Source organism: Indicator indicator, chromosome 29, assembly GCF_027791375.1.
Source record: "Indicator indicator isolate 239-I01 chromosome 29, UM_Iind_1.1, whole genome shotgun sequence".
Lineage (NCBI taxonomy): Eukaryota > Metazoa > Chordata > Aves > Piciformes > Indicatoridae > Indicator > Indicator indicator.
Genome location: NC_072038.1, coordinates 9,662,322 through 9,681,252, shown reverse-complemented (window position 1 = coordinate 9,681,252; position 18,931 = coordinate 9,662,322). Strand labels below are relative to the sequence as shown.

At 54.3% G+C, this 18,931-nt stretch overlaps 1 protein-coding gene across 1 annotated transcript; it reads right to left on the bottom strand.

Moving 5' to 3' along the window:
• Positions 1 to 383: 383 nt before the first annotated feature.
• Positions 384 to 15,583, bottom strand: FAM20A (FAM20A golgi associated secretory pathway pseudokinase). The gene is made up of 11 exons (XM_054393843.1): positions 15,267 to 15,583; positions 9,376 to 9,560; positions 8,889 to 8,939; positions 8,374 to 8,452; positions 7,794 to 7,886; positions 5,720 to 5,835; positions 4,787 to 4,967; positions 4,368 to 4,477; positions 3,948 to 4,029; positions 3,808 to 3,867; positions 384 to 662 (listed from the first exon to the last, which is right to left on the bottom strand). The coding sequence occupies exons 1-11, from the start codon at positions 15,581 to 15,583 to the stop codon at positions 398 to 400; spliced, it is 1,539 nt and encodes a 512-aa protein (XP_054249818.1). The 3' UTR covers positions 384 to 397.
• Positions 15,584 to 18,931: the final 3,348 nt, after the last annotated feature.

The window sequence follows — 18,931 nt, the reverse complement described above, 5'->3', positions numbered from 1 at the left end:
ATTCAAGCCTCATCCTTGGAGCTAGTTTGTGTCCTTCACTAGCTCAGACCAAGACCTCGTGCAGGTTGAGCAGCCCAATGGCCATGTGTTCCCCACCCTCCCAAGGGCATGCCCAGCAACAGGACAGGAGATCACTGCTTTTCCACCACAGAGCTCTGGTGTTCAGGGTGTATGGGTCTGCTGCAGTCACACCACCACTTACCAGCACACTGTGGCCAAGCACAGAAGCTTTGGCTGAGTACCCAGAGTAGAAGCCCAGTGTGGTTCTTGAAGGTCTCCTGTAGAGTTTCCCATCTCAGTCTCCACAAGGGTTTGTAGATGGAAGTTACCAGCTATTAAAACTTGCCACTTGCCTTGCAGGGCTTTTGCCTACCTCTGGGGCATGAGTTAAGGACTTTTAAGTGGTCAGCTTCACTCTGTCAGACGCAGGAGCCTCAGGCTGCATGGTGTCATTGGCCACCACCTTGGCTTCTCCATAGGTGTCTATGCATTTCCTCACAGCTTTCAGGATAAGCTGTAACCTCCTGTCCAAAGCCAAGAGGTGGGGTTCAGTGAGGATGGGTGCCAGGGGGTCCTGCAGGAGGGATTCCCTCATCACATCACTGAGCTGGTACTCAGGCTCGGCCAGGAGCTGCAGCCGCAGCAGGGTGGTCCTTTTGATCCTGGAAAACAAAGGAATCTGGCAGCTCACTGGAAAGGCAAAATGCAGGCTTCTAGGAGGAATGGATGAGGGAACTGGGGTTCTTTAGTCTGGAGAAGAGGAGACTGAGGGGAGACCTCGTTGCTCTCCTGGACTCCCTGACAGGAGGTTGGAAAGAGGTAGGGGTTGGTCTTTCCTCACATGCAGCAAGGGACAGGACAAGAGGAAATGGCTGCAAGTTGTGCCAAGGGAGGTTCAAGTTGGATATTGGGAAGAATATTGCTTCTCAGGCATTGGAACAGGCTGCTCAGGGAGGTGGTGGAGTCACCATCCCTGGAGGTATTTGACAGACCTGTGGACATGGTTTAGTGGTAGTGGCTCAGCAGTAGTGGTAGGGTTGTGAGCTCTAGGCGAGAGGTTGGACTTGATGATCTCAAAGGTCTCTTCCAACCTCAACAGTTCTAGGATTCTGTAAACTCCTTACAGCATCCCAGCAAGAAACAGCTGAGTCAGGAGGGAGGGCAGAGGTGAGTGAAGCTACTTGACAAAGAACTTTGGACAAAAGCTTTCTCTTTCAGGAGGAAAGTGTCTGCAGAAACTTCTTCCCAGTCTGTTTGTACTGCAACAAGAAAAGCATGGCAGAAATTCTTAGCAATCAGTGCTCTTCCTCTGAGTCACAGCTGACCCAGTCCCCCAGATTACTGCAGGGTGGTGCCATGTCACCAGGGCTGACATTTACAGGATTGAGGGCAGAGAGGGAGGTAAAATGAAGAGGAATGAACGAGGAAAACAAAAAACTTCAGTCAAAACTGAGCAGGAAGAGGGAATATGTCCTGGAACTGATTTAACTGTGACTTACCACCCTAAGAGCTACTGAGATGTAAATATTCTTTCCTCTTGACAGAAAGTGGGATGAAAAGCTGCAATCCTAGAACACTTCTGGGAACAAAAGTGGGCATTCTGAAGTCATTTGTTTAGTCCTCAGCAAAACCATTTTGACTTCAGCATCTCTGACACTGAAATTAATCAGTGGTTTTAATGACTGCCCTTGAAATATTGGAAACAAAGCAGTCCCTGTTCGTGGAGCCATTCTCATTTAGCTGAGCCAGAATTTTCAGATGGGAAAAGGTGCAGTCAGAAACATTTTAACCAGCTCCAGGGTTTGCCTTTCTGCCTCTTATTTACACAGGGCATCGACTGGGAGCAGTCATGTGGCTGCCTGCAGCTCCAGCAGGACACAGGCTGTTCCCTTGGCAAGTGCCAGGCTGGGTGCTGCTGCTGTGCCTGGCAGAGCAGTCACTGAGCTGCACCAGGCTCTGCAGGAGCCAAGCCAAGTGCAGGGCTTTGGTCAGCAATGCCTCTTGCATTGCACCAGGGATGGATGGAGGAAGGTGCTGTGCCCAGCTGCCTCCTGCACAGTGCTGCCACTGGGGCAGCTGACTTAAATTGTGGCTGTTGTCCTGGCTGCCCACTGCCAGGCTTGCATTGATCATAGAATCATCTAGGCTGGATAAGATCTTTCAGATCATCAAGCCCCACCATTAACCCTGCTCTGCCAAGTCCAGTGCTAAGCCATATCCCCAGGCACCACATCTACATGGCTTTTAAACACCTCCAGGGATGGTGACTCAAGCACCTCCCTGGGCAGCCTGTTCCAATGCCTGAGAACCCTTTGAGTGAATAAATTGTTCCTAATGTCCAGCCCAAACCTGCCCTGGTGCAGCTTGAGGCCATTCCCTCTTGTTCTACCACTTATCACTTGGGAGATGAGACTAACACCTACCTCACAACAACCTCTCTTAAGGTAGTTGTAGGAAGTAATGAGGTCTCCCCTTTGCCTTCTTTTCCTACCTTAAAGAAAATCAATTTATCAAGTCCTATGCCTGGCAACGAGGCTTTAAATCACTACTGGAGCATGGCTGTGAGTAGTTACTTGGGAGATGAGACCAACACCCATCTCACAACAACCTCTCTTAAGGTAGTTGTAGGGAGCAAAGAGGTCTTCCCTCTGCCTCCTTTTCCTACCTTAAAGAAAATCAATTTATCAAGTGCTAAGCCTGGCAGTGAGGCTTTAAATCACTGCTGGAACATGGCTGTGAGGTTTTGCTGCTGCTGCTGCCAGAGGAAGCCTTGTCCAGAGCAGATGTGAGCTGCAGTGACTCTGCCTGCACTCTCCTTCTAGGCAAGGGGTGACAGAGGAGCTGCTGTGGGTAAACAGCAGCTGTGTTTGCTCTGGTCTGAGCAGACAGGGCTTGGAGGTGGAGAGCAGAATGGTCTGACCCATGGGGAACAGCAAAGTGAAGGCTGCAACAATTACATAAGAAACATGAGAGGGAGTCAGAGCTGACCACTGGCCACCAGCCCTGCTCCTGTCCCACAGGGCAGGTGTGACCCTGCTGCTTGTACTGAATTGTTGAAGATGTGATCCAGAGCCTTCCAGGGACTTCAGCAGCCACAAAGATCCTTGTGCCAGGTTAACTGGAGGCTGTCTTCAGGCCTGTCTATGCCTTCTTGAGAGTCTTGACCCTCTCAGGAAGAGGCTCATCTCTTACTGCACAGCTGTGGCTGTGCCAGGTATTGTACTTGGAACAATGCTGGGAGAGGACAGCAGCAGAAAATGTGTGGGACAGGAACTGGTGTGGGAGCTGTGAGCTAAAAATACCAGACCTAAATCTGATGGAAGCCAAACCTAGAGAGCTGGGCAAGAGATGAACAGGGTTTAACAGGGAGGTGAGCAGCTGCTGGGTAGCATCCCTGTGGTTGGAGTGGTCCCTCTCATGCAGAGCAGCTGGAGGACTTTGTTCCTGCTTAGGTGTATGTGGCTTGGCATCATGTTGGAGCAAGGATCATAGGATACATCAGGTTGGAAGGGACTCTCAAAGGTCATCTTGTGCAAACCCCCCCTGCAGTCAGCATGGACATTTCCAACCAGACCAGGTTGCTCAGGGCCCATTAAGTTTGACCTCCAGGGATGAGGCCTCCCCCACATCCCAGGGCAACCTGTTCCAGCCTTCCACCACCCTCATTGTGAAGCACAATGTGCTTGGGAGGTGACTCAGTGGGCTGAGTCCATCTAGTGGGTGAGACCAGGCTTGGCTTTTCATCTTGCTCATGTTAACCTTTTTGCTTCCAGTGTGTCTGGGAAGGAAGATGAAGCTGGCACTTACATGCAGCACTGGGAGAGCGGGGCCAGGATGGAGGTCTCGTCATGGGAATGTCGCCCAAACCTGGAGGTGAAGCAGAGAGCACAGAGCTTCAGGGCCTGCCCACCACCTGCCCCCTCCCAGAAGTCCTCCCACAGCCTCACCCTCTGGCATTGTCCAGGTGTAAGAGGAAGCCATCGTCCCCAAACTTGGTGAACATTTCATAGTGGTGCCGGTCCATGTTCCCTGGGGAAGGGCAGACAGAGGAACTAAGTTGCCCTTGCACATGACCAAGGGATTCTCTAACCTCTCCTATGTTTTCTTTCAGATCTGCATGAAAGAGTTGTTGCCTTGCTGGAAGGGTCTAAGATGCTCAGAGCTGCTGCTGAACCCCCCAGGGAGTGGGCTGGAGTGCGCCTGGGGAGTCCCCCTTGGTGCACATCAGGAGGGGTTGTGGGGAGGCAGCAGTCTCTGGGGCAGAAGGGATGTCTTTGAGAGACATCATGGCATGGGAGGGCAGAGAGGGTGATGCTGAAGGGCCACACAGAAGGAAGGAAGGAGGGTCCCTTCCCCCTCCCTCATACCTATCAGGAAGTCAAAGATGGCCATGTCGATGATGTTGAGCAGCCGGTTGCCGTTGCTGTAGGGGTAGATCTCCCTCACCGTGTTGCAGTAGAGTGGATTCACTTCCCACCTGCAGGAGACGGAGGAGAAGGGGGAGTCTCACTCCGTGGTTGCTGCTGCCACCTGCCAGCAGCACCCCAAAGCGTCTCCAATGTGGAGATGGAGAAGAGGAGGGCTTACATCTCCCTCTTTGTGCATGCAGGAGGCTGGGAGTGAAGCCCAGTCAGTGCCCAGGCATTCTATGGGCAGTCTCTGAACCTTGGCCTTCCTCTGCCTGGACATACAACTTCCATACATCCAGCTGTGTGTACTCCCTGCAATGCAGATGTGGAACCAGCAGCAGCAGCAGCAGCACCAGCAGCAGCATTTACCCACTTACTCCTCTTTTCCATCAAACGAGTAGGACCGGATCCAGGGGTTTGGGACGGAGAGCCGTGGGGCCAGGTTGAGGGAGGGCAGGAAGGCAGAGAGGGACCCTTCCAGGAGGTGAGGGTTCCCACACACTGCATACTCCGTCTTGCACATGTAGGGGCACTTGGCAAAGAAGCACACGTTGCTGGCTGGCAGGAGGAGAGAAAGGAGCAATGATCCACAGGGGACTGCACGGTAGCCTGGGCAGACCTCATCCCTGTCATGCACTGGTGACTGCATCAGGGATGTGAGACTGAAAGCATGGACAGTACTTGGGCTTTGGTTGATGGACAGGCCTGGTCCCATGCGAGGGGAAAGGTTAGGAAGAGCAGGCAATAGACAGGTTTGGGTTGGAAGGGACCTTTAAAGCTCATCTAGTCCAACCCCCTTGCAGTGAGCAGGGACATCTTCAATTAGAGCACGATGCTCAGAGCCCCAGCCTGCCCTGGAATGTTTCCAGGGATGGGGCAGCTCTTTGGGCAACCTGTGTTAGTGTCTCCCCATCCTCATTGTAAACAATTTCTTCCTTCTATCTGAATCTCCCTCTTTTAGTTTCAGACCAGCACCCCTTGTCCTGTCACAACAGTCCCTGCCAAAATACTGTCCCCACCTTTCTTCTGGGCCCCTTTAATACTGAAATAGGTCTGTCAGATGATTCCAGCTGGAGGCTGAGGGACACTTCTGCTGTAACCATATCTTTGTGCGTGTTTCACCCAAGAATTTCATTTCTGCTCAACAGCACAAGTCCTGCTGGTCCCTTTTGCCCTGCTCTTCCACCCACATGGACCAACACAGAATCACAGAATGCTGGGGGCTGGAAGGGACCTCCAAAGATCAAGTCCAACCCCACTGCCAGAACAGGATCACCTAGGGCAGGCTGCACAGCCAAATGCTCACCTACCTGGTGAGACAAAGAAGACACTCTGCAGGATCTCATTCTTGGTGACCTCCAGGATCTCCTTGGTGACATTGATCAACCTCCCAACTGTGGGTGGCACCCTCCTGAAATCCAGGATCCTGCACAAACAGGGACAGGAGTCAGAGCCTGCAGTGCCAAGGGACATTACTGCACAGGATGGCGAAGTGGGACAGCAGATGCTGCCCTTGTCCCTTCCCTTGGTAGACCAGGGGCCTTTTGATAACTGATCTCACATGGATATTTTTTGTTTCTCCCAGCTTCTTTCTAGCAGCTCACCAGAATCACTTCACTCTCTGGATCAAAACAGGGCTGAGTTCAGATTTGTGCTATTTGAATAGCTGCTGCCTGGAACCATCTGGATGTTCTCCAGGATTCATGTCTTTTGCTGTAACTGGTTTCTCCCATCCTTCACATGCAAGCTGGGTCCTTCAGGAGCCAAGAACAGCCCTTTGGGGCCTTCTGTGCTGTTGGGTTTGACAGAGAGCAAGGATGGGTTGAACCTGGTGCAACAGGGCTGAGGCAGCAGGAGGTGAGGAGCCTTCACCCCACTCAGAGACACTCATGCTTGGTTGATTCATCTCAAATGTGCTTCAGAAACCTCAGGGCCTGAGGCAGGAAAGCATTCATGTCAGGAATGGAAAACTGCTGTGGGCTGCTGAGTCAGTACCATGGGGGGAACCAGCTCTTGCTGTGCTTTGCTCCTTGGGTAATGCCCTCTGCCTCTGAGAAGCAGGCAGGGAACAGGATTTAGCCTGTGACTTATTGAGCAATGGCTAAAGGAAAATAAAAAAAAAAAGAGAAAGAATATTTGCTTTCATCTCACATCTCTCAGCTCTAAAAACCACAAAGCACTTTAGAGAAGCAGTCCAGCCTCATTTTTCTGGTGGTGGAGCTGGGCTGCAGAGAGGCAAGCTGGTGGGAGGTGAGGCAAGGTGAAGGGACAGAGCTGCAAAAGGAATTTGTCCCCCTTCATTCCCTCACTCAGAGACTGAGCTACAGGACTTACAGGCCAGTCCTGCTTATCACATGAGCTGGGCATGGGAATTGGAGACCCTCACCCACCATCACTCTCCCTTGATGATCTTAAAGGTCTGTTCTGAGTGAAACGACTCTGAGAGTCTCTAATTCTGTGCTATTCAGTGCTCATCCCATGGAGGGGAAGGAGGCTGCTGCCCTCCTCTTCTCATAAGGGCATTTTTGATTTTATTAAATACAAAGCCTGCTGGGATGAGGTGCTGGGTTAATTGCTCATTAGCTGAGGGTTTGAAACTGCATCACTGCAGCAGATCTCAATGCAAACACTCCTTGATTGCTGATTGAGTGTGTGACTCCTTCACCAGGAGAGGATCCAGCCTGTGCCCAGAGCTCATCTTTGCACTTGGATGCATGAAAAGGACAATGTGCATTGTGGCTGCTGATGGCCAGGTGAATTCCTGAGCATTCTGCAGCCTATTCTGGTCAAGGCTCCAGAGACCAAGTCTTATGAGGAGCAGCTGAGGGAACCGGGGAGGTTTCGTCTGGGGAAGAGGAGGCTGAGGGGAGACCTCATTGCTCTCTACAACTCCCTGAGAGGCAGTTAGAATGAGGTAAGGGTCAGTCTATTCTCTATAGTATCAGGTGATAAAATGAGAGGAAATTACCTGAAATTGTGCCAGGGGAGGTTTAGGTCGGAGATTAGGAAAAATGTCTGTGCTACAAGAAAGGGATTGGTCAGGGATTGGAACAGGTTGCCCAGGGAGGTGGTGGAGTCACAAAAAAGCATAGACATGGCACTCTGGGACATGGTTTGATGCTCAGAGTGGTGCTAGCTCAATGGTTGATCTTAGAGGGCTTTTCCAACCCAAACAATTCTCTGATTCTCATGCAGTGGCCAAGGCAAAGGTGACTCCTGGGCTTCAGCTGAGGTCCCCCCATCCCCAAATAACCCAGCAGCAGCAGAGGGTGCTGCAAAGCAATCACCTCTGTAAGGCTGAGCAGCTCTGCAGGGCTCAGCTTGGCTCTTCTCATGCCAAAGCTGCCTGTGAGCAGAGGGCCAGGTGCTGTGGCAGGTCCCTACCTGTCCAGGTGGAAGGCAGCAATCTCTGCATTGTGCCGCTGGAAGTCAACGAAGTAGAAAAAGTCCTCAGGAGTCTCTTCCTCACGTTTCTGCCTGGGAGAGAGCAAGGGGGGGGGTCACCTAACAGGGCACAGCACTGCAGGCAGCTGGTGGTGGTGGCACAAGGAGAGTGCACCCAGGGGTGCACCGAGGTGGGGCAGCCAATAATAATTAAGTTATTTAAGCTGCCAAGGCAGCTGGGTGCAGGGGAGGGGAGCTGTGGCTGTGGGGATTGGACACTATGAAGAAATGCTTTAGTGAGGCTGGTGAGGCACTGGAAGGGCTTGTCCAGAGAAGTTGTGGATGCCTCATCCTTGGAAGTGTTTAAGACCAGGCTGGGTGAGGCTTTGAGCAACCTGGGTTGGTGAGAGGTGTCCTGCCCAGACATGGCAGGGAGGTTGGAACTGGATGATCTTTAAGGTGCCTTCCAACTCAAGGCACTCTAGATTCTATGTGCCTGTCCTTGCCAAGGACCCTGGCACCCCTCACTGTGGGCTCCTTGGGTCATGGCTGTGGGGGGTGCTCTGCCAGGGTGCCTTACCTCATGGGCTTGAACATGGCTTTCCCAAAATCCTGGAACCTGAGGACCAGCTTCAGGTGCACACCACTGGGCTTCACAACTGGAGAAGGGAACAGGACGTTAGCTGCCCTGGCATGTGGCAGAGCACCAGTTACACACTCCAGTGTGGTTCAGCTTCCCAGCCTCCTGAGAGCATTCCACAGCTAATTCCAGCTGCTTTTCTTCTCCCTTCTGACTCTCTCCCTCTCCCCTGTGCCACAGAAGAGATTTTTCCTCCAGCACTTCTCCCAACAGCCATTTCTTATATCCTCTTGGGGACTTTTTCCTCTCCCAGCAGAAACCAGTGGCACACTGGTGTCCTGGCACCCACACTCCAGCCTCTGTTGGGGTGGTAGGGTTTAATGGAAGGGAGAAGGGCCTGACAGTTCCTGGCTTTTTGTTCCCCTTGCTGAGGTGAGGATGGAGAAGCTGGGGACTGGGGTTGGCTGAGGTGATGGCATGTGAGGGGACAGCAGGGACCCGAATGTCACACTCACTCTGGCTGCAGTCACAGGCTCCCAGCAGTGCTTTCTCGTCCTGGCTGTAGTCTGCAAGGGCAGGAGGAGTGGTGAGACCCCACCAGGCTCAGACTCTTGCTGCTGAGCCCCCTTCCAGCACTGGGCATGCAGCAGGGCACTGCCTGCATCAGTGTTACCTGCACAGCAAGGGGTACAGTCTCCTTCTGGGGGGAGGTGCTTAGGTAGACAGTTGGGAATAAACTGGTGTGCCACAGGTCCCCAGCATGGCTGGCACCAAAAAATGCTGCATCAAGGACCACAGCCAAGTCCTTTCTCCTACCTCAAGATATGGGCATGGCAGCTGCACAGCACAAAACCTGCTGGGAAGCTGGCACAGGGGTTGGGGCTTCCTGCAGTGAGTGACAGCCTCCCTGCTTTACAAAAGTGACCTGGGAGGGGGGGGTTGGAGCCCCTCAGCCCCATGCAGCTCCCAACATCCCCATCCCTGCAGCAGAAGGGTGCTCACCAGCACTGATAGTGGTGAAGCCCTGCATGTCCCGGAGGAGCCTGTTGACAGCGGGGCTGGAGCGTGGGTAGAGCCCATCCCGGCTGATGCCCAGCTGGAACTGGAGCCAGCTGGCCTCTGGCCGCAGCAGCAGGGGGGCTGCTGGGGAGGTTAGGTTCAGCTCCTCCCTGTAAAGCTTGTGTCGCCTGGAAGAGAGAGGTTATGGGGTGATGAGGATGAGCCCTGGGGTGGAAACCCTTCCTGCTCTGAGCCCAGAGGCTGTCTGGGAGCAGGGAGGGTGCTGGGGAGCAGAGCTGGGGGACACGGGATGGATAAGGATTCTGGGTGCTACCCAAGGGGAAACTGAGGCAGGATGAGTGAGATGGTCAAAGGTCTCACAAACTGTGCCACCTTCTTGCCTCTGCAAAGCCCTGGGAAAGCAGCCTCTAGCAGGGAGACAAGGGACTCTGTTGTCTTCTCCTTGCCCCATCAGGACCAGGAGTAGTGGCAGGGCAGGGCTAGAGCTAAACCACATCTCCAGCAACACAAGAGCTGCTCTGTGTGATGGATGAAGTGTGTGATATGATGCTTCCTGAAGGGACTGGGCTTGGGAGGGGATGTGATGTGACAGCAGATAACCTGTGTCCTGACTTCTCATAGAGGTGTCTGGAGAGCCCAGGACAAAAACCAGGGTCTTGTCTGAGCAAGCCTCCACAGAGAACTGTCCTTATGGTCATCACATCCATGACAGAGTGGTTTCCTGAAGCTGGAGGTTTCAGGCAGGGAAAATATCACCAAGAGTCATAAATTGTCTCCACGACCAGATTCATGGCCCTCAGCCTGGTGAAGTGGGGTGTTGCGAGGCCATTTGGCAGTGTCTTGCAAAATGAAGGTTGAACCCAGTCCCTTCTTGGCCAGGGGAGCTGAAGTGGCCTCCCAAGGTCAATAATAACCCCCAAACTTCTCCCCACTTGAGCAGCATTTTCCTCAACCTTGAGACCTCCAGGGCTGGAGCCACACTTTGCTGAACTGCCATCATAAGGGGACTTATTCCACCCGGTGGAGGGCACAGTGTTGGCTTCTCATTACCACCAGCGGAGCCACGCACGGAGCAGCCAGTCCTGATACAGGGAAAACGAAGTTCAGCTGGCACTGCAGGTGCCAAGATACATCCATGAAGGAAAACAGGAGCTGGGGGCTGAAACCAGTGGGGAATCGACCACTGCTGGGGTGGAGCAACTGGAGAGAGGGAGGTGCCATGAGCCTTGCTCAGACCCAATCCAGACCCTCAGCACCACACGCTCTGGGAAACACAAAAGATGGAAGGAGGCTTTTCCCTGCCCACCTTATTTTTACCTCCTTTTTTAGGTTTTTGCCCAATGCAAACAAAACTAAAAGCAGGGAGGAGAGAGAGGCTGGGAACCCATGGTTTTCAGGCTCAGTAGGACAGAGGAATGTGCTGTGGGCTCTGCTGGAATTTGCTGTGCTTGTGGCTGCACTGTGCACTGAGGTTGGGTTGGTGCTGGCAACTGGAAAGAGCTCTGCCTTGTGGGTGTTGCTGGGGTTTTGGGTTTTTTTGCTTCAAACCAGCAGGAAAATGTTGAGCTTGGGTTGTTGGTTTTTTCTTTTTTTTTTCTTTCCCATCATCCATCTCCATCCAAGCAGGCTAAACAGTGTGGTTAAGTCCAGTCTAACCATTAGCAAGGGATGAACCTTCCTAGTGGTGAGAGACATGTTTCAGTAGCATCCTGGGAGGAATCTAGCAGAAGGCAGACGTGGTGGATCTGCATCAGCAAGGATGAGCCTTCCTGGTGGTGAGGGACATGTTTCAGTAGCATCCTGGGAGGAATCTAGGTAAAGGCAGAGACATGGTGGATCTGCAGGTCAGATCAGCCTGTTCCCTCTCCCACTTTGTTTGCTTTTCAGTTGGATCAGGTCAGCTACAGCACAAAGTCCACAGGCATGTGGTCAGCAATAAGGGTCTCAGAGCATTTCCTCTTTGATCTGGTTTGGGAGGAAGCTGAAGTGATTTACAGCCCAGGGCCCAAGGGGAGGAGGGTGGTGGGGTCTCACCTGGCCCTGTGCTGGCCATTCTGCAGGGGCAGGGCTTTGGGGGATGTCTCTTTGCACAGCCCATCTGCAAAGAAGGTAGAAGCTCTACTCCCACATTGGGAAGAGGAGAACATAGGAGTGTGCTAAGCTTCTCTGGAAGGTTTGGCTGGCTACTCTGCATGAGGATGTGGCCCCAGGATGCCATCAGCTCTGATGGACTTTTCTTGACCTTCCAGCATGCTGCCATGCACCAGGTGGCATGTGGGAGAGTCTTTGAGGCACAACCTTGATCGTCCTGCTACAGCCAGGGTCAAGAGAAACTTGTCAGAAGATCACTGCTGGGGCAAAAAGGCAGTGGTTGTGCAAGGGGAGGCAGTTCCCAGCCCAGTGCCTGCATGGTCCCTGCCCTGGGCCAGCTGCTGCAGGACCAGCAAGCCCTTGGCCACCCTTTAAACCCCCAATGCAGCTCCTTCTGCCTCCCCAGTTCCTTCAGGATTCCTGAGATACTTCCCTGTCAGAGCAGCTCTCTGCAAAGCCCAGGATGATCTAAAAACTGGGGTCATTGCTGCTGGCCTATAAATAGCCCTGGGGTTGCCCTGGCTCCCTGCTCTGCCAGTTTGCTGCTGGGCTGCAAGGGGCATGGCATGGGGTGATGCTGGGCATGGGGCACCAGTGTTCACTCACTCCATGCCTCCCCTGGCACCAAGCTGGTTAAAGAGTTTGGAGTTTTGAGGCTGTTCCTTCAAGGATAAAAATAAAGTTTGTAAGGGTGGTTTTTATGGATTTGAAGAGGAGTGGAAGAGTTTTGTTGCTGTCTCCTTCCTGCGTCCCCATCCGTGGCTCCAGCTGGTTCTGCAGCCTGCAATCAAATCCTGGTCCTGACTGGAGGAAAAGCATGGAGATGGGCAGCAGCCAGCAGAGAGGCAGTGCCATGAAGGTAGGACACACTGTGCTCTCCTGGCCATGGGTATCTGACACAGGCTGCGTCCTGAGGCCACTCCATGAGCTGGCAGAGCCCCAGGCCAGCTGATGTCCATCTGGCTGCAGGAATGAAGACAGGCACGCTGTGCTGGGGGTTAAGCTGCAGCTCCTTCCACTCAGGAGGAGCATCCTGCCCCTCAGAAAGCTGCTTTGCCAGCAGCCAGACCCACAGGTGATGCAGGAACATGCCACCACCCAGTCACACTGCACACCGAGGAGAGGGTGACCCACGGGTGCTCAGCTCTGCCCCTGCTCTGCCTGACAGTGTATGGTCACACCTCAGGGAGAGCTGGTGTGGACCTTGCTCCCACAGCACTACCTTCAGTCCTCAACAATAGCAGCAGCTTCACTAAACCTATGGATTAGGAGAGGAAGCCATGGGTTCCTGGGTCTCACAGATGGAAGCCATGGGTTCCTGGGTCCCACAAGTTGAAGCCATGGGTTCCTGGGTCTCACAGATGGAAGCCATGGGTTCCTGGGTCTGACAGATGGAAGCCATGGGTTCCTGGGTCTCACAGATGGAAGCCATGGGTTCCTGGGTCCCACAAGTTGAAGCCATGGGTTCCTGGGTCTCACAGATTGAAGCCATGGGTTCCTGGGTCTCACAAGTTGAAGCCATGGGTTCCTGGGTCTCACAGATGGAAGCCATGGGTTCCTGGGTCTCACAAGTTGAAGCCATGGGTTTCTGGGTCTCACAGATGGAAGCCATGGGTTCCTGGGTCTCACAGATGGAAGCCATGGGTTCCTGGGTCTCACAGATGGAAGCCATGGGTTCCTGGGTCTCACAAGTTGAAGCCATGGGTTTCTGGGTCTCACAAGTTGAAGCCATGGGTTCCTGGGTCTCACAGATGGAAGCCATGGGTTCCTGGGTCCCACAGGTCAATGCTCTTTGCTCTCAGCAGTTGCAGGGACAGCTCTTTCAGTGACCACGTCAGAAAGGACATGAGCTCTGCAGTGCTTCTGGTGAGGCAGAAATTCCTCCATGCCAACAGCAAAGGAACAGTCTTATGAAGTGCATCAGCCCTGGCAAGGGCCATCTTATTACACATTCAATTTGCAGGAGAGGTTGTGTGTCACCCCAGCCTGTCCCTGCTCGCTGGAGGCTTCACCTGCTTGTGAGCATCATATATTTTATTTCAGAGTGACTGAGGAACAATCAATACCCTGCCTCCCTTCTCCTTCCTGGAGGTGCAAAGCCAAGTCAATCAAGGGCAAACAGCATCACAGATCTCCTCCTGGCCACATCCTAAGCAAAGCTCAGGAGAAAAGGCAACGTGCAGCCATGGCTCCATCACAAGCTGCACATCTCAACAGAGCAGCAGATGAAGCTGAGGAAGGCAGACTTCATACCAAAGAGCCAGGGCTGTCCCACAGGTGAGGCTGGCATGGATGGAATGCCAGTGCTGCTGCAAGTGCTTGGCATTGGGTGCTCAGGGTTTCTGGTGGTGCTTAAGGAGGCATGTGTGTACCATGAGCTGCTTTGGTTCACATCTCTCATCCCCACCAGGCTTGTGCTTGGGAAGCATCCATCTTGCTACCCAAATCCTGATGTCTCCAGGAGGCATTGCTCAGCTCTGAGAAGATGTATCTGAGAATGGTCTGGGGCACAGCATGGCCATGTCCTGACAATGCTCAAATCCACCACCCATGGGCTTCAAGTGATGTGAAGAAGGATTTGACCTGCTTCAAATTGACTCAAACAAGGAATGATCCTCACAGGAGTGACCCCGAGCTGAGCACACAGGGCAGCTCCTGGTGCTGCTCAGACCACAGAGGTAATTCTTTGGTTCTTTCCATTGTCACTTCCCATCATCTCCTCCTGAAGCCAGGTCCCGGTGAGTACCACAGAAATAAGAGGAATATGCATGAAATTGGAGAAACTGGGAGCTTGGAAGTCTCCCAGGAAGGCTCAGCAAACAGCATCTATGAGGAGGGAGGAGCAGTCCCCTTGCAGGTGGGCACCATCCCTGTCCCATGAAGGGGGCAGTGAGCCAGTGCTGTGAGCTCAGCACTCTGGCAGCTTCTGTGCAGAGGCAGCAGGGTGACCTGCTTCAGACCCCATCACCATGGACATGAGGGAAGAAGCTGGTGGGGTGAGGGATGTGCAGGGATTCCAGGGCTGTTTCCAGCTTGGATGAAACTCTCATGGAAGGGGGGTTAGACTGGGAGTTCAGAGGCCCTGGGGTGTGAAGCCCCAGCACTTGTGTCATGCACGATGCTCAGAGAGGGGCTGAGGGTCACCATCAGCCCCTGAGGCAGAGGCCACAGGGGTTAGTGATGGCAGTGAGCCAGGAGAGGGGACAAACTGGGCTGGGGATGCCAGGGTGTGCATGCCTAGGCAGGGGTGCTTAAAAGGGGTGGAGGAGAGAGCTGCCCAGAACGGGGTGCTTCTGGGATGTCTGTGCAGGGGGTGCCCAGAAGGGATGCCCAGAGAGAGGATGCCTAGGGGGTGCCCATGAGAGGTGTGCTCAGCAAAGGGGTGCCCAGGAGATGCCCATGGAAGGGTTCCAGGGAAGGGGGTGTCTGGGAGATGCCTGTGAAGGGGGTACCTGAGGGGTATCTGCACTTGAGAGTCTCATGCAGGAGTTAACCAGAAAATACCCATGCAGGGGTTGCCCAGGAAGGGGGTGCCCAGGAGATGTTCCTGAAAGGGTGCTCGGGAAGGGGGTGTCCAGGAGATGTCCATGCAGGGATTGTCCGGGAGATGCCCATGCAGGGGGTGCCTACAGAGGAGGTTCCTGAGGAGATCGTGCCCAGGGGATACCTGTGCTTGAGATGCTCATGCAGGGGGTGCCCAGGAGATGTTCATGCAGGAGGTGTCCGGGAGATGCCCGTGGAGGGGGTGCCCGGGCAGGGGGTGCCGTGCCGGCGGGACGCACCTGTTCCAGCGAGCCGCCTTCCGCCGGTAGTATCTGAGGGCTTCGCGGGCGCCCAGCAGCGGCTCGGCGGGGCCCCGCGGGCCGGCGGCTCGGTACAGCGGGTGGGCGAAGAGCCGCCGCAGCGCGGAGGCTGCTCGGGAGCGGGGCGGCGGAGCGGTGGCGGTAGCGGCGGCAGATCGGCGGCGGCAGGCACAGCCCGGGGCTCTCGCCGCCAGCTCCCGCCGTGCCCGGGGCCAGAGGTGGAAGTAGAGATCGGCGGCCAGCAAGGCTCCGAGCAGCAGCAGCACGGCCGGGCGGTCCCGGCGCGGCCCCGGCATGGCCGGTGCGGGGGAAGCGGCAGCGGCGGGCAGGGACAGCTCCGGGAGCGGGCAGCAGCCGCCGCCGCCGCCGCCTCCCGGGGCAGGGCGCACGGGGGAGCTCGAGTGGCGGAGCCGGGGGGTGCGGGCACCTCGGGGCGGGGACCGGGCACCGCACTCGGCGCTCGGGGCGGGCTCGGGGACCGGGACGGGGTGGGGGACTTGGGGACGGGGTGAGGGGAGAAGTCCGGGTCCGTGTCGAGGTCTAGGTCTAGATCTAGATCTAGATTTAGGTCTAAGTCTAGATCTAGATCTAGGTCCGGGCCCGGGTCTGGGTCAGGAGACAGGCGGAGGCTGCTCCGGAACCGAGAGACCTGCAGCTCTGCTGCCCGCCCCTCCGCTGCTACCGAAGCACCTGGCGCATCCCGGCTCCCCCCATGCCTCCCCGTCTCGCCCCGGGCAGGCTGCGGGCTCCCCCCAACGCCTGCTCTTTCCAGGGGCTTTTCCCCGCGCTCTTCCAAAGGTGGAATGTCCACCAGGAAAAACCCCTTTGGTAGAGGCTGGGAAGTGGCGAGTGGGGTTACTGGGGGGCTCAGGGCAGTGTTTGAGTCGGGGTACGGAGATGAGGTACTGAAACACCTCTGGGTGTTTGTGGGCAGAGCCCTTTGGGGGTTGTGACCCCACAAACCTTCAGCACGTGGATCAGATTCTGCTTTTATTTTCTTACTGAATTAAAAAAAAAAAAAAAAGAAGAAAAATAGACTCCTCCCTGCGGTTTGCTGGGAGAGGTTTGGCGGTGGGGATGTGCTTGGGCTGGGACCCATGGAGCTCATGGAAGAAGAGCCCTGCTGTGAAGAGAGCCCAGCAAGGAACAGGTTGAGGAGCACCAAGCCAAGGGAGGGAAATGGAGGAGAAACTGGCTGTAAACAAAGGGAGCGTGACTAGACTAGCCTGGCTCCAGCAATCTGCTGAAGGGAGAACAAAAAATAAACTGCAGAAAGAGGGAAAAGTCAATGATGTTTTCAGCTGTCTGGAGCAGAGTTCAGTTTTGCATGCAGCACTGGGAGGGGAGGCTCTGGGAGGCGTGCTGGGATCAGGGGGTTTGGGCTGTGCAAAAAGGCATCAGTGGAGATGTTGGCTGAGCACCTGCCCCAGAGCCTGGGATGCTCCTTTGGTTGAGGAGATAGTGCCCTGGGCTGGCCAGGTGGCTGGAGGGACCTGGAGCATATCTGCCCTCTTGGTCTCTTGATCTTTGGAAGATGGGGGCTAGTTCATGCTCATTTTAGAAACACAACTTCAAAATCAGTTCATCGTTTGATATTTGAAGAGTTTGGGTTTCAGGTTTGGAATCTGGCTCTCAAATACCAAGTTTTATGTATTTTCCACAGTATGTCAGAAAAATCCTAAGCACAAACTGCAGCTGCTGCTTGTGCAGGCCAGTGAGGACTGCTGGGAGCAAACGATGTGCTCCCCACACCCCTCTGCTCCTGCCTGGGGACACCAGCTGTGCCCATGCTTCCGTGCCCTGTGGGCATGAAATTGGTGCAATGGTTACCCTCTAAACCAGGCATCAGCTACCAAGAGGGAAATATTTAGGGCCCTGCCTGTATTAGAAAAGTTGGGGGGCACTGGGTGGGCAGGAGCTCTGCTCAGAGGTGCTGTGTTATGGTCTGCTGGACAGGAAAGGCTCCCACCAGCCTCAGAGCTGATCCTCCTAATACTAAAGGAGAGAAGAAGCTTTCAGGACATAAAACGGGGTGAAAAGAGGGGGGAAAAAACGATCACCATCTCTGGCTGTGTTGCTTAGGAGAGAGCAAAGGGATTTTTATTGCTGCAGCAGCACGTTCTGCCTGGGGACACCCCACGGTGTTCAGCCCTTCCATGGGCCAGGCAGCTTGGCAGCTTCCCCAAGACAAGTGTCATATCCCTGATGAGAAGCAACGCCCTGGGACTAACAGTGGTGTTCTCCTTGTTTATTTATGTAAAAAGAGACAAAATTAACCATCTAAAGTGAGTGAACTCTGGAGCTCAAAGGACCCTAACCCATCACCTGGAGCAAACACTGCTCTGAGGCTGTCAGGGCACTCATCCACTTGCTTTAAACTTGAAGAGCAACTTTTAGCAAACACTCTATCCAAAACCTGTCTCATACTTGCTTTGCTCTTAATCCTCCCTGAGCTGTTTCCCTCTTGCTAATCTCTCCCAGAAACCATTATTAAATCTTTCCTGGTTTGCAACTCTTAATTCTGCAGAAACACACCAGGAACAAAACCCCAGCTGGGGCCTGTGGCTTTGTGTTCTTTGCATGCTCCACAGGAAGATTGTTTTGTTTTTAATGAGACTAATTAAAAAGAAGCAAAAAACAAAAAAAAAAAAAACAAAAAACAAATCAATCCCATCAATCTGTAAAAAACTGAAGCGCTATGGTCCTTCCTAAAGCTTTAGTGCCTGCCAGCTCCTAACATGATGAGATGCAAGTTCCCTCTTCCCCCTATCCTTTAGGACATCTCAGTGATGTTCAAGGGAGGTGATTCTGCTCCTCTGCTCTGCTCTTGTGAGAACCCACCTGGAGTGCTGTGTTCAGCTCTGCGGGGACATGGATCTGTTGGAGAGGGTCCAAAAGAGGGCCACAAAGATGATCAGAGGGCATCCCACCACATCCCGCAGCATCTCGTCATCTTCTGGTTTCTTGGTTGGGCTGTGCCTGGACTGTGTGTGGGACTCTGAGGTATGTGCTGAACCCTGGGCTGTGTGCAGGACCTTGAGTTGTGTGCAGGACCCTGAGCTGTGTTCAGGACCCTGAGATGTGTGCAGGACCCTGAGCTGTGTTCAGGGCCTTGGGATGTGTGCAGGACCCTGAGCTGTGTGCAGGACCCTGAGCTGTGTGCAGGACCCTGGGCTGTGTTCAGGACCCTGAGCTGTGTGCAGGACCCTGGGCTGTGTGCAGGACCCTGAGCTGTGTGCAGGACCCTGAGCTGTGTTCAGGGCCTTGGGATGTGTGCAGGACCCTGAGCTGTGTTCAGGACCCTGAGCTGTGTGCAGGACCCTGGGCTGTGTGCAGGACCCTGAGCTGTGTGCAGGACCCTGAGCTATGTTCAGGACCTTGGGATGTGTGCAGGACCCTGAGCTGTGTTCAGGACCCTGAGATGTGTGCAGGACCCTGGGCTGTGTGCAGGACCCTGAGCTGTGTGCAGGACCCTGAGCTGTGTGCAGGACCCTGAGATGTGTGCAGGACCCTGAGCTGTGTTCAGGACCTTGGGATGTGTGCAGGACCCTGAGCTGTGTTCAGGACCCTGAGCTGTGTTCAGGACCCTGAGCTGTGTGCAGGACCCTGAGATGTGTGCAGGACCCTGAGCTGTGTGCAGGACC

What these genes read in the sequence shown, in the direction of transcription:
- FAM20A (XM_054393843.1), bottom strand. Translation starts at nt 15,583, where the DNA reads ATGCCGGGGCCGCGCCGGGACCGCCCGGCCGTGCTGCTGCTGCTCGGA. An exon ending in GCTGCCTTCCACCTGGACAG is followed by an intron (nt 5,836 to 7,793) that starts GTAGGGACCTGC and finishes CTGTTTGTGCAG; the next exon opens with GATCCTGGATTTCAGGAGGG. An exon ending in TGTCTTCTTTGTCTCACCAG is followed by an intron (nt 4,968 to 5,719) that starts GTAGGTGAGCAT and finishes TCCTCCTGCCAG; the next exon opens with CCAGCAACGTGTGCTTCTTT.